The sequence below is a fragment of the Vitis vinifera genome, chromosome 1 (assembly GCF_030704535.1).
Source record: "Vitis vinifera cultivar Pinot Noir 40024 chromosome 1, ASM3070453v1".
NCBI lineage: Eukaryota > Viridiplantae > Streptophyta > Magnoliopsida > Vitales > Vitaceae > Vitis > Vitis vinifera.
This window is the reverse complement of record NC_081805.1, coordinates 8,044,305-8,059,869: the sequence shown is the minus strand read 5'-3', so window position 1 is coordinate 8,059,869 and position 15,565 is coordinate 8,044,305. Positions and strand designations below refer to the sequence as shown.

The following is a 15,565-nucleotide window of genomic DNA, read 5'->3' as shown; positions in this document are numbered from 1 at the left end:
AGTTAGTAACACCCAGTGTTTAGGGCGACTTGTTTGGCTACAGGGTCTGTGTACATAAACACACCAACAGCTGATCATTGGAAATTAAGGATCCCTAGGAGCTCCACAAAATGCTTGCCTTCGCCTAAGACTGTCTCCTCCCCAGTTGGATTGCTGCTTAGAGCAAAAGCAACCCGCAGAGACGCCAATCATTAAAAATCACCACTCCAATTTTCCATCTTATGAGAAGTATGGTTAAATCCAAATACATGTCATAATTTCACAATTTCAGGTGTGTCGGTAATTTTCCACCTGTAAGCAATTTGATTGATTACTTAGGACAAGTACACCTGCACGCCGGTAGTTTTCATAGACTGGCAGACGGGACAAACACTAATTAACCCTTCGCATTCCTTACATATACACAGGTGCCTACAAGGAATCAACAAGATGGAAACTTCCTTACTCTTGCATGCTCGGCAAATCATTTGCTCCTTCAAGCCTTCTTTATTCTGGGAATTTGCCCTCCCAGGGCCACCTGGTATGACCATATTGTGTGGGTCAATATAAGAAGCAGCATCATCAACTTCACTGTCTCCAAATCCTTCCTTCCCTTGGTCAGCCCCCTGTGAAATTGCATGCTGGAGGTTGTTCTTCAAGAGATTAACCACAGACTCATTGTACTTTGCTTTGTAGTGCCAATTCTGGGCTTCAACCGCTGCCTGCTTTATTCTCTCAACCAATTCCCGATTCTTGCGGTTCATGTTCTCTAACTCAAGATCTTTCTCACGTAACTTCTTTCTGACAACTTTCTCTATGGGAGCCAGGAAGGAAGTCATGTGTCTCTGCCTCATGTTCCTTACCCCCTTCACCAAGTGTTCTTCCTGCATGACACCAATCAAAACTTCTTGAGAGGTGCAAAGAATAGTTGGAAAAGTATTTTGGAGAGTTTTCATTTGAAACAAATCAACTTTTTAATCAAGCGGTGCAATGTATTTCAATAGATGGTTAATTACTTGCTATAATTCAGAAATTTATTATACTGGTACCTGAATTTTGATGTACTGATCAAATTCTTCTTTCTGTCTGTCGAGCTCAGCCCCAATACTGTCACCAAGTGACAGGATGATTGATGGTGCCGCTGTCATGCTTCCACTTGATGTAACTGAGGAATTGTGCTCATCATCATCATATGATAGCTTTAGCCCAGTTGACACAGGATTCTGGTTGAGAAAACTTGCAGATCGGTCGGCTTCATCTTGAGAAATGTTATACTTGAAGGAAATTTGATGCTTTTGCCGCCTAGAGATTTCTTCTGCTTCATTCAAAGAAATATGAAGTTTTTGCCGCCTTGTGAAATCTTCTGCTTCCCTACCTCGTTTGTTGGGCTGAAGCATGGAAGTGTTAAGCTCATTTCCAAAGTAATTTACAGGATCAACACCACACCCAGCTGGTACTGTAACATGCAGAGCAGATTAATCATTTCTAAGACACCAGACCAACAAATGTCAAGAAAATCATGAAAGTAAATGCAGCATATGACCAGAATTATGGAGGCATTAGAACCACGGTTCTCGATGACTTATCATATATAATATGATATCATGCATTTTTTGGTAATATATATATATATATATATACATATAGCAAAAATAAAAGTGAGGCAACGGGTCCCAGTGGAAAGAATGTGTCATTTGAATGAAGTATATGTTATATAGATGATTTGAATATTGACCTCAAGGATGTTTCTTTAACAAATTAGTTTTTCTTTTTCTTTTTTCCTTTTTATTTATTTACTTATTGCTATTTAGTGGGGATGATTGTGAACTTGGAAAGTAAGAACTTTGAATATGGCCATAGGTTCTTTTATAGCATATTTGGATAGGGATTTATAAAAACTTGGAACTTTATAATCCTTGTGAACATTATGCAATGTCTATGCCTTCAAATGTATATCTGTGTTAAGTGGATTCCATCAAAACTCCAATCTACAATATTCACATGTCTATGTTTACCTTTAGCCTGGTATCTTCAATGAAACTTTTAAACCATACCATCTTTCATGAAATAAGTTGCATTTTTCTATTTTCTATTTTCTATACAGTATTATATGTGTTTCATATGTCAATACATATTATTTTCTACCTTTTCCAATGTAAAAACAATGACAGGTAACATAGAAGAATAAAAAACAATAGACTAGGCAATCCACAAGTTTATATTTAGCCTTAGTATCTTCCATGAAATTTGTTATATATGGCAACCATGCTCTCTTTCATGAAGTATATTGCATTTTGCCCCATTTTGTCTGTATCATTTTATTTCATATATCTATACATAGTACTTTCTACCTTCCCAATATGGAAAAAGAATGGTATGTGGTATAGAAAAATAGGAAATGATATACAAGACGATTTACAAGTTCATGCTGATCGTTAAAAACTAAATGACCATAATAACTGTAACTAGCCAGTAGAATGATGTCATAATTATGAAGTTGTTTTCTTTGTTTCACAATGTGATTAATAACTATGCATTGGGGCCATAATCTCTAAAAATGCAAAGGCACTAACTCTTCACTGTAATTTTCATCTTATTATTTGTTACATCCCAATAAGATGATAAATTAATCCTTTCCATCTCAGCTATGTTCTTTAAACTTTTCTGTGAAGAGGTGACTGCTGATGCTATTACTCTCAATTATCATTGAACTGATACAGGATTCAATGCAACTAGCAATAGTGCACTGCAATAGGTCTACAACCTAACAACAGGATGATAACCAGAGATCATTTCAGTTTAGGCAGGCCCAGGATAAAAACTGCATGTCGTAGTTTTGCTGGTGTCAACAACAAAGGGCCAAAGGCTCGATTAATTTCCCAAACAAGCTTCATGCACACCTTGTTGGCATAAGGCAGATATAAGAGCCCAGCAAATGCAATCCAACAATTAAATTCAATGTATTTCCTTATCTTTTATGCAGAAACTAATGAATGAAAATCAAACAAAAGTTCCATGTCTCCCAAGATAAATGTCCCACAGAAGGTTTAAATAAAACTGGACTATTATTTGAATGGGACAGATATATACACGTTATTTATTACCGCTATGTTATTTGCTATGTTATTTATCTCCAGCGGTAACTGGAATGATAAGTACAAGCAAGCAAATAGCTATAAATTTATCAACATGTTAACCACATCCAGAAGTACCAAAAGAAAAAGGAAACAGGAAAAAAAATGAGCCAATAAAGCAGAAGGATAGAATTAAAGGAGTAATAAATACTCATCTGCATGCAATTCATTGCAAGGATAATGTAACAAACACTCAAAATTTTAGAAAAACTTGTTTTCCCAACAATAAGGGCTGAAAACTTACAATTCCCAAATAACTGCAACTGATTTGATGCATTCGTGTGACACTGGAAACCACTCTCGCCCAGGAAAACAGGAAGCATATGATTGCTATTGCTGCCTCCCAACATTATCCCAGATTTCTTGTGAAGAATTTTAATAGTTAATGAGAATCTACCTGTAAAAGAATAAGGGAAAGAAAGTTCAAATCTAAACTCTGACAACACCTAAGTCCATCTTAAGAATTGCCAGCACAATCAAACAACAACAACAATTTCCTCTGTTTCAAAACCATATAATTTCAATAGGCATCTAATGTTCAGCCGCCCCTAAGGCGTACTTAGCCACTCAAAGTTGGAAATTCAAATTCATGATGTGGTCGATGACAAAAAGATAAACATTCATCATTGCATCCCTAATGCATTTTCAGACCACAGAGTGCTCTCACATTACAATAAAAAACTTATAATCCTTTGCACTTCTTTCACTTGTCATTTGGAGTTTTCATTCAACCTTGAGGAAGATCATCAATAGAAACCAAAGGGGCTATAAAAAAAATAGTTACTAGTTCGGGAAGCATGCACAACTTGTGAACTCCAGGAAATTAAAAGAGATAGACTGCATTTAACATGTTTAAAAAAAAAAAAAGAAGAAAGAAAGAAGAACAAAGAAAATCTATCATTGGAAAAAAAATTATGAAGCAATGGTTATGGAACATATAACCACGCCTCAGAGATTTTGCCTCACCATTAAAGAAATATCTGTTTCAATCTGCTTTAGAGATCCCTTTGGAAAGTCTTTCCGAATGGAAAACGAAGATTCAGCATGGAAAGAGAGTTTCCCATCATGAAGATTCAACAACCATCAACATTAGCTCTATATGGAGCATGAAAAAAAATGAAAAAAAAGTTGAAGAGATGACTGACTATAGATCAGTTCTCATTAATATGCATTTGCATTTGCATTTACACATTAAGAAATAAAATAAAATTTGGATCACAACTTCCCCATAAATGTTAAGAGGACGAAGAGGCACTGATCAGTGATCGCAGAATGCAAGCACCTCTATATGTAATAAAGGCACAAAAAATAGGAAAATCAAAGCAAACAACCGATCAGATTCCCAAATAAAAGAAATAACGGCATCATTTAAGATCCAATGCTAGTTTCACAACTATATGTATCTCTCAACTACAAAATAAAAAATAAAATAAAATAAAGCAAAAAAAAAAAAAAAAACTGTGGTTTCTCAACCATGAAACTGAAGGATGAGAGATTCTATTAATCATAGAGAAAAATTTTAAGAATTTAAGCGATTAGAACCAAAGAAATCTAATACAGTGAGAAATTTAATTATAAATTATAAAAGATCCAGATCTCCTTTAACATTTTGATTAATTCTACAGTCAAACCAAAACCATGATCCGCACCAAATTCTATCAAGCAATATGCAATCAATATCACCTTACCTGAATCGCCGATACTTCAGTCCAGACTCACGATAAAACGAAGAGCAACAAAATCGGCAGATAAAGCAGAAACGGAAAACCAATCCTCTAAATCATCCACCGAGAATTGATCCGAGCATTCAAAAATGCATCACCATCACCATCAATCAACCAGAGGTTGAATTAAAAGAGAAGAAAACGTCCGTTTGGTTGGAATCAGAGAGTGGGTGCGTGCGGTCAGGAACTATTATTATTATTATTTATTAAGCACAGTCAAATTTGAAGGAAATTGAATTGAATGAAACGGTGCATCGTTACGGAAAAAGATGTCCTTTCGTTGGTGAGAATGGGCTTCTCTGCCTTCGTGGAAATTTGTTAGAAACGTTCAAATTCTGATCAGAGCGGCCCCCACACTCTTCACCCAACATTTCCATTCTGGTATTTTATTTCACTGTCCTCGCATTCAAACCTCACCTGCCATGGTCCAAGGGTGTTTAGGTAAAACTCTCCCTTTTATTGAACCACGATCGATGTACGAGGCCACGTAAAATTAAAAAAAGCGGGAAAAAGTCTGGGGTGGCTGACTACTGACCGCTTCAAAATGGGTCCACTCGGTAGTTGCGCGCCACTTGGCGGGTAAAATTTGGCGGTTCTTGCTGGAAGCCACCCTTCACGGCAATGGAACTGGTTTGATTCTATTAAATCATCCTTTGTAATTATCACAATATGGAATATGGAATAATGCGTTTCACACTGTAAATTAAAAGAAAAAGGAAGGCTTATGGAGTGAGCTGTTTTCTCAGCTCTCATGTCGCTTAGACAATTCAAGTAATTGACCTTGTAAAATTACCAACACGCACGGCATTTAGACAAGTTGAATGCTTTACTATTGGATTTATTTATTTATTACAAAAGAATTGATTGGATGGGAGTAGAAACTCTTATTATACCCATCAAAATTACTTTCAAAAATCTTAAAATTTGAGATAATAAATTTTTTTTTTAATATCTCATGTTTTTAATTAGTTTTTAAAAATCATTATATTTTTAATGTTATAAAAAATTGTATCCAAATTGAAGCTAAAGTTTTTATTTATAATTTTAATTTTATATAATAAAAATTTTATTTTAAAATAAGTTTAATTTTAAATTTAAAAGAGATTTATTATACATTCCATAAATCCGTCACTTTTATTAATATATTTTTTATTTTAATTAACATAATCTATATCAATCTATATCTATATATATACTATATCAAAACTACGGTTACATGATAAAACTTTTTTACCCAAAAACACCTTATCAATAAAAAAATTTCTAACGAAAGACCCTTAAAAAAATTAATTCCCTTTTTAAATCAAACAATTAGAACGAATTTTTAATTCACGCCTTTTTCAATTCATACCTATCCAATTTCTAACATAATTGTTATTATTTAGTTTAATTCATACCTACCCAAAAACACCTTATCAATAAAAAATTTCTATCTAAAAAACCTTTGAAAAAAAATTAATTATCTTTTAAATCAAATAAACAAAGCCGCTTTTGGATTTATACCTTTTCAATTCATACCTTTTTTTTCTATCATAATTATCATTATTCTAAGTGGATTTTTCAAAATTTCCCCATTCGTTTTCTACTATCATTGTCATTGTTCAAATTGATCAACTGTATATAGATATTAAAATCTTAAAATTTCTCAGGAGGGGGTCAAATTAATACCTATAAGACAAAAATATCTTTAAATTTTTTTTAATATAGAGATAATTATATTGAGTGTTATTTATGTTATTTTATATATATAAAAAAAAAAAAGCATGTGAGAGAATATGAAAAAATCCAATAAAAAAATTAGTACATAAATTTATTCTTTCAAGACTTATATAGAAATCAAGTAGAAATTCGAAATCAAATAATTGAATTAAATATTAAGCCAAATTAAAAAAAAATTGGGATTAGATATAAATAATATTACATGGCACCAAATTTTATGATAATAAAAATATTTTTTAATCAATTTTCTTACATTAAAAAAAATAAATACCATCTTGGTCATTCACCATAACATTTACCAATGTTAGTTTAAATATGGGGTTTATTTCTTTTACACTAAATTTGTAAAAAAATTTGTGTTAATTATCTTATATATGCTTAAATACTTTTTAGTTTTTTCCTTTTATATAAGAGTTTTTCAATAAAAATAAAAACAAAAACGAATTAATTTGAGTAAGAAATTTGTGAATTTTAAAAAAAAATCTCAAACCGGTAGCAATGTCAAACATAACATAACCCATTAGAAGAGTTGAAGTGAAAAAATTGAAAAGAATACATAATGACAAAAGAAAGAGAAAAATTTTCAAACTTTAAAAAGAATAAAATTTATAATGGATGAGAAATTTGAAAAGTTTTCAAACTTTTAATGATAAATTTTTATAACATTAATTATATTAATAGTGTGGTTTTAAAGATAATGAAATTTATAACTTTAAGACATTTTTTGAATGAAAAAATAGAAGATTAATAAAAAATTAATGATTGGTTTTTATACACTTACTTTTCAAATAAAATAAAATAAACTTTTTTATTAAATTTTAAAATTCTTATGGAAAAATTATTGACTTATGTTATGTTGGTCAAAATTATTTTTAAAAATTATATTTTTAATTCATTTTTAAAAACCATTATATATTTTGTAAAGCTTATTATTATTTTTTATTTCTAAAGATAAAAATTAGAATCCAGATTAAATTAAACAATTTCATATCAAAGAAAAATGTATAATATATCAAATTATTCAATCAACCAAAAAAAATATAAAGGAAAAAATAAGTTTTGTTCTAAAAGTATTTAAAAAAAATCAAAAGAATTAAAATTTCAATAGAATTTTTTTTTATCAATTTGGTAAATTTTATATCAAAATCTTAATATTTTTAAAATAATGTTGTAATTTTCTTAATAAAATTTAAATTTATTTAAATAAATAATGTAAATGAGTGATGAAACTTTTTATTCAATAATTATTTATAATATAATAAGTATTATTATTAATTCACTATTATTTAATTAAATATAAAAGTTTAAAATATCTCAAAATGAATGAAAATTAATATTACGGTTACAAAAAGTAAAAGGTTTAGTGTAATTTTTGAAAAAAAATTAATTTATTTCATTGAAGAAATGAAAGATAAGTTAGAATAAGAAGAAAAGATTAATAATAAATTTGAATATTAAATACATTTTATTTATTTTCTCAAAACACACTCAAATATGACTTAAAATACTTCAAATTTGTTACTAAGAAAAGAAAAAAAAACCTGATTTGTGAGAGAATTCCAAACAAATTCTAATTGTCTTTCATCCCAATTTTAAATCTGAAATCGGAAAAACACTTTTGATGATCTCTTACCATAACCAGACTTCTATCTATACATATTATAAATAAATCAAAATCAATGGTTGAGATTGATAACATATTAGTGGATCATAGAGCACTTCATCAAATAGGATGAAGAATAAAGTAGTTGTGCCAAAGGGGATGTCGGATTGTTGTGTCCAAGATGAATGTCTAATTTTAAGAGGTTTCCCACAAACATTAATTTTTTCCTTTATAGTTTCATGAGGGCAATTTTAGGATTGAATTTGAATATAAAATTAAAATGAAGTATTAAATTTGAATATAAAATCAAAACGAAATTATGAACATTCAGATTTTGTTAAATCAAATAATTAAAACCTTAAATTAAATCCCTATTTAAACAATTGATGAAACAGAAATTGAAGACAAATAAAAATATTAAAATTTCCATTACCTTTTAGGTTTACGATGGCAATTTCAAGAATACTTCCATTAATCCTAACAAAAAAAAAGATTAAATTCTTATTTAAGTTGATTATGAGATTAAGTTCCCATTTAAGTTGATTATGAGTATGAAACAAAATTAAGTTTTAAATTATCTTTTAGTTTTGACGAAAAAATTCCTAATTAAGTTGATTATTATTATTGAAAATATTAAATTTTGAATTATCTTTTAGGTTTGTAATGATAAATTTAAGAATGACTTTCACATTATTAAAACCCCTACTAAATGAAAAGATTAAATTCTCATTTAAAATGATTATTAGTATTGATAAGTGTAGTTTTGAAAATTAAAAAGTGAAAAACAATTCGTATAGGTAGTATAGATATATCATTTTAATTAATTTAAAATGTAAGAAAACTATTTAAATAAACCTTTAAACAAACAACCATTTTTTAAAAGTTAAAAAAAATAAGGTAATAATTAGACTAGAACAAGAAACGGAAATGTTATTGATATAAAAAGAAATATCAATTAAATAAAATATTATTTTATATATATTGAAAGTAAATATTATATATCTATTTTTTTTATTTATTAGATTAGGTTATTATAAATGAATATATTTTCGTATTAAAGTAATTTATTTGATTCATTGTAAATATATATGTTTTAAAATAAAAATAAAAAAAACAATTTTTTTAAAAATAATGAACAAATGCAGTATAATAGTCGGGTACATAAAATATAATAATATATAACTATATAACATAGAAAATTATTATTATTATTATTGTGAAACAAATAAAAACACGAAAAAGGGGGGTGAATAGGGTTCTAAAAATCTTTTTAAAAGCACACTTAGTTAAACAATTAATAGAGTAACAAATATATATATATAAAAAAGAGAATATAAACATAGAGTTTATAATGGTTCGATAATTCCTGTGTATCTTCACTCTCCTCAAACACCTTTCGAGTGAGGGTTCTATGGGTTTGAAATTTCAACCAACCTTCCAAATCTTTTCAATTGGATTTTTAGACTCGAATAGACATTATAACCTCTTTTCAAGTATATCTTCAACTTCAAACACTAACACTCAATCCTTACTTCAATAGATGTAAGTTGAAGATCACTCAACTAACTCAGTTGATGAACAAGTAAACGGAAGTTAGGATGAACAATAAAGGTATACTAGGGTGATTTGTAAGAGATGAATTTAATGCGTCAAGAGAGAGAGTTTTAAAAGTGAAAAATAAGTAGTTGGAAAGTTAAATACAAGTGTTCTTGTCAATAAATGAATGAGAACTCTTTATTAATGAATTTATGATCTCAGACACCAAAAGGTGCAGCAACAAGCATTTTTTGGTCAAATTTCGATTTGACCAATTGATTGGCTATTACACATTTAATGTTTGATAAATGACCGTTAGGATTCAATTAAACCTACACCAGGGGAAGGGTACCTTCGATTGAGAAAGACTTCTTCTCGACCAGGAAGACAAGCCTATTGGATGAAAGAGAATATTTAGTGCACCCCTTGTCCAACTTTAGATCGGGAAAGGATAATTGATTCGACCGATTTCTAATTGGTTAAGTCAGTTATATCTACTTTCAAGTAGTTGGACAATTCTAATTCAAAAACCTATATTTTTCAATTCTAATTCTTTCTAACACTTAGACAATATCTTTAGGCACTTTCATAAAACAAACTTGAGTAGTTTTTGCCTAAGATTTTGAATTAACACTTGAGTATAAAAATATATGAATTTTTAAAGCTTAAAAAAAGAGAGTATAAATATGATGCATGAATGAGTTAAAAATCCTAAGTGCACCAAGTGATCACCTTACATTAAGTCCTATGCTTGAATGGTTTTCATGTTATCTTGATGTTACACTTCTTGGATTATTTGATAATTGAATTGATTACTCTCTTGAATTTTTTTTTATTACTACTTGAAGCTAATCTTTACTTTAATAATATTAGCCCATTAATTATGATTTGTTATCATCAAAATGCATTTAAAAGGAACTTTTAAACTAATTATTATTATTATTATTATTATGTATGCCATAAAATATATAATATTATCCATAGTAAAAATAGATGTCATAACATTATATATAAATTATATAAAATTTAAGAATTTTTATATTAAGGAAAGTTGAAAATCAAACACATTTTACAAATTTATTGTCTTAGAAATCAGTTTTTACTTTTCTTAGTCAAACACATTTTCAAGAAAGGTAAAAAGTTGTAAATTGAAAACTAAAATGAAAAATAAAATAAAAACTAAAAAGTATTTCAAACAAACACAACTTAAATAATTAAAATTAACTTTTAAACATTAAAATATCAATATTTAACACATCTAAAATTACCAAATAAATTTCAATTTATCTATTAATATAATATAATATTATTAGATAATGTATTTGATATATTTATTATAAATATTTTAATTAATATCATATTCTTAAGGGGTATATTATGTCATTTTATAAATTATTTAAATTATGTCATTATTGAATGTTAACAAATTAATATTAATTATTATTTTGATTTAAACAATTTAATGGATAAATAGAAACAATTTAGTTGAAAAAAATATCAAGTAAAAGGCAAATACATATGTCAATTTCAATTTTCATATAATAAATCTATTATTTAGAAGTGAAATTTTTTAAAATGCCTATACATAAAATGGAAATTAAATTAAGAAAATAGATTAAATTAGAATAACAGCATCATCCAATTGCACTCTCATATGTGCATAATCCACTAGTTTAATTATAAATTCTAAACAAATTGAATATGGATATATCCATAAATATGATTTAATTTTACCTTAAAAATATCTCATAATAATTAATTTCTCATGGGTTATTGTAATTAAAGGAAACCCTTGGGCGCCACTCTCCATTAGATCCTATATAAGGGCACCGTCAAAGCCAGGGGGAACATAAGCACAACGGAGGAGTAGAGAGTCTAGAGACGCCCAAAGTTAGGGCTACCAGTAGCGAAGGATGATCATTCCAGTTCGTTGTTTTACCTGCGGGAAGGTACTTGGGCTTTCTCCTCGTTCTCATCTCCCCTAGGGTTTCTTTTTCTTTTCATCAGGGAACAAAAGTCATTTCAATACATATCTGTTTTTGGTTTTCTATGCCTCGCTAGGGCACTGATTTGTGGAGATTGGATGTCGTTTTAGGTGATTGGGAATAAATGGGATACCTATCTGGATCTTCTTCAGGCCGACTACACCGAGGGGTAAGATAACTGAGATCCCACCATGTTTTCTGTTGCGCTTATTAACTTGGGGTTTACCATTCTATAAGTCGTGAATGTGATTGATTATTAGTTGCAAGCAAGTATGCTTTTTGTTCCCATTTGTTAAATTGCCTATTTTTTTGCTTACTGTTATATGGACTTATACAGAGATTCTGGAAGAGGGTTTTCCCCCCTTTTATTTGATTTTTGGCTGCATAGTTGAGAAGTGATTATATTGGTGGATATTTGGGATATAATATGCAAACTATTATGCTAGACGATCGAAGCATGATGTCAGGGTATGTGTAAAGATCATCAATGGATGTGCTCATGTATGAGTCGAGTGATTTTGTGGCCATTAGGAGTGCTTCCTAATACCAAAAACACTATTAAAAATGTTCTTTTGGTTAAATTTCCAAACACTAAGTGAGCGATTGTTTTTTCAACTTTTTTGCTTTAAGCAATTTGCTTTTAGACTTTTTTTGTTTTTCCATGACTTATTATAAACTTTTTACTTAATAGAAAAAACTAAAATATTTGGCATTTTCTAAATAGAAAAAGTAACATGGTTTTTCTTTACTTTTTAATGTTTAATAGAAATAAAATATTAAAAAAATGAACAATCTAATACTTAATACTATTACGCATTAAAGTTCTATTTAGAATTAAGTAAAAAAAAAAACACCTCCTAATTGTGTTTCTGATTTAAGCACTATGACAAAAGTGCTATACTGCAAAAGCAGTTTTGCCGAGATCGCTCCCAAACTGGCTGAAATTAGACCACAGGGTGGTTCAAATCCATTAACATTGCTTGGGCTGTGGGTTATTCTTTTTCTTTGATGCCTTGAACTGCCAATTACTGTGTGGATTGTTTAGCCACAAAGGGCTTCTCAGTTAGTGTCCTTTGTGGGGGGATTTTTTTTTTGCCTTTTGTCATCCTGAGTTGTTCTTTTATCTGTATTTAACCTTTTCTTCTCTCTTGTTCTTTTGATGCTATCTACCTCTTTGAAAGATGACTCATCCTTCTAAAGTATTATTTTTATTTTATGAAAGTCATGTTTGGTTCTCAGAAAATTTAAAGGAAAATGTGAAAGAAAGAAAATAAAGAGGAATAGTGGAAGGAAAGGAAAAATGAAGGAAAATAAAAAGTAGATTCAAAATCAATAAATTATTTTTATTTGTTTCTTCAAACTCATTTCAATTATTTTTCTCCATTATATAAAGATTAAATAATTTTAAAATACATAAATTTTTAACTAATTTTAATTATATTTGATTTTCATTAGCATTTCCCATAGTGAAACCAAATATGAGGAAACCATTTTCCTTAGCATTTTTTTCCTTATTGCTTCCCAAGAACCAAACATAGCCGAAATGAATGGTTTGTATGTAAACTGATAATAGACATGTGAAGTATCAACTATCAGATATAGATGGAACCTTAAATATCAGCATATGCTCAAGGATGTGGTTTAGGTTCAGAAGTAATGTAAAACTTCTTGGTATGCAGAGATGCTCTTGATGCACTGGGGTTGGTTCGATATTGCTGTAGACGAATGCTCATGACTCATGTTGATCTCATTGAGAAGCTTCTGAACTACAATAGTAATCTCTCTCTCACTCACTCTTTGTCCTCGTGTTTATATGCATGACATTTATAATAAAATGCATTAAAACAACATTTTCTTGCAGCACTGGAGAAATCAGAGACCAGTTGAAGGTGCTTATGGAGTTAAAAGGGAGGTGGAATTGCTTATGGCATAATTCCGTTGCATATGGACTGGAAAATTTGTCTCTGTGTGGCCCTGTTTTTTTAGTATTATGTAATAGAGTTCATGGTATTTGGTTTAGAAATATGATGAAGCCAGACTGCAGATACATTTAAGGTTGTGCATGTAAGGTAAATATAACATCATTTTAGTTTGTGTGATGGATGGTTACATGCGTGTGGCTAATCCAGTCCTTTCAAATTCTATATGCTCGAGAAGTAGGTCAACTTGTCCAGAAATATGTTTGGTTCTTGATGAAGTCAATTGGTAAAGAATGTGGTGAACTTATCCAGCAATATGGTGAACTCGTAATGGTGCAATGAGTGCATTACTATCTGTCTTTTATGAGAGTTAGAATTTTGTGCTTGGAGAGATGCAATATTGAACTATCTACATAATGGGATGCTAAGTACAGGTAATAGGATTGGAACAAAGGTAGTGTGGGTATGATACCATATGCAGAGTCCAAAGTCACTCTTCTTTGCTGGGAGCTCATTTTGTTTGCCTAAATCTAGTTTGGGAGATACTTTCAGGAGGAAATCCTTTTACTTAAGTCGGACTTCTGTAGGTTAGACATGTTCCTAACAGGGAGATTAGAAAAGAAAAAAAAATGATTGTTAAGAACTTTGAATTTATTGACAAGTTGCTATGGCAGGAAACTCTCATCTATACTTGTCTTTAGGATATGGTAAGAGATGTTGGTAAATTGGCGAGAGAGTGAACTGGTAGAAGGTGAATTATTACATAGCATCAGCTGTTGGAAAAGGTAAACTATTACAGAAGAATATGACAGTAATTTGGATGGGATGGAGACTCCCTGAATGCTTAGTTGGCGCTGAAAAGAGGATCATTTCTATGTGTACTGAAATTTCCAACAGTAAAATAGTATGTAGTGCTTGGAAGGCATTTCATGGTCCTCATCTATGACAGTTATTTGGAAGAAATTATTCCTGAATCTTCGTAATCCTTTGTGTGTCTAATTCTTTATCCCACATGAGTAAAACGAGAGGGTTAGCCTTGTCTATATCTGGGTTAATGATTTGTGCAACGTTCTGTTGCATTCATTTATGTTTCTAGAGTTGGAAACCTTCTCGTAAGCCTCTAGATTATGGTCCCTTGGGAGGCACCTGCTAGGTTCTAAAGCCACATGTAAATTTGTTTGTCTTGTGATATTGACGTCAAATGCCTCCATATTTCTTTCCCTTTCCATCCGTCAACCATCCAGCCATCAACTTAACCATGGCCTGCCTCTTTTGAGTTTGAAGTTGTCTCAAAACTGGCCCATTTGATTCTCCAATTTGAGATGGTCTTTTTTGTTTTGAAATGATGCACCTGAGACTTAACCTAGGGCTGATTTGATCCTTTAACTTCTTACACCCTGTCTCACTCGGGAAGCTCTCAACTACCAAAATGCCTTTGCTTCAAATTTCCCCTACTGGATCAATGCAACGTGTAAAATGAGCTTAGGACTATTACTTTACCTCTTAAATGTGCCATTCGCAGCCAATGGCGTTTCATTTGAAATTATTAACCAAAACAAAAAAAATCACAAAATGAAATGTTTAACCGGAAAGAAGTAATTTTATCTAATTAATTTGTAGAAAAAATGGATTCAAGTTTCCAAGCCACTAATGATTGCAGACCCGGAATCAAGGCCAAGCTTTGGGTTTGTCTGACTAAACGACTTGACATATTCCACTTCAGTAAACATTCAGCTTTACGGTCAGATTCAAGTAGTACGGTAATGGGTACGCTGCTTCACTGCCGATAGAATGATATGACCGGCTCCGTTGGTCTTATTTATTTACCCTATTCAGTGAATCAGGTGTAGGTCACATGCAGGTGTCCACCCCACCCAGACCCAACAAACAAGAAAGAAAGATAAAGGAGGTGCTGTGGATGGGCGTTTCAAGTTTGAACAGATTATATAATCTATTGGTCCTTTAG

At 30.4% G+C, this 15,565-nt stretch overlaps 2 protein-coding genes across 3 annotated transcripts; one reads left to right on the top strand and one right to left on the bottom strand.

Annotated features, from left to right (window-relative positions):
• Positions 1–191: 191 nt before the first annotated feature.
• On the bottom strand, positions 192–5,192 carry LOC100248199 (probable BOI-related E3 ubiquitin-protein ligase 2). 2 transcript variants are annotated; one of them, XM_010653226.3, is made up of 4 exons: positions 4,802–5,192; positions 3,358–3,510; positions 1,029–1,435; positions 192–863 (listed from the first exon to the last, which is right to left on the bottom strand). In XM_010653226.3, the coding sequence occupies exons 2-4, from the start codon at positions 3,461–3,463 to the stop codon at positions 315–317; spliced, it is 1,062 nt and encodes a 353-aa protein (XP_010651528.1). In that variant the 5' UTR covers positions 3,464–3,510; positions 4,802–5,192; the 3' UTR covers positions 192–314. The 2 variants fall into 2 exon arrangements, with proteins under 2 accessions (XP_010651528.1, XP_019075666.1); XM_019220121.2 differs by having other exon boundaries at positions 1,029–1,367; positions 4,802–5,170.
• A 6,318-nt stretch (positions 5,193–11,510) lies between these two features.
• LOC100267114 (DNA-directed RNA polymerase subunit 10-like protein) lies at positions 11,511–13,914 on the top strand. The gene is made up of 3 exons (XM_059739792.1): positions 11,511–11,644; positions 11,791–11,849; positions 13,360–13,914. The coding sequence occupies exons 1-3, from the start codon at positions 11,609–11,611 to the stop codon at positions 13,499–13,501; spliced, it is 237 nt and encodes a 78-aa protein (XP_059595775.1). The 5' UTR covers positions 11,511–11,608; the 3' UTR covers positions 13,502–13,914.
• Positions 13,915–15,565: the final 1,651 nt, after the last annotated feature.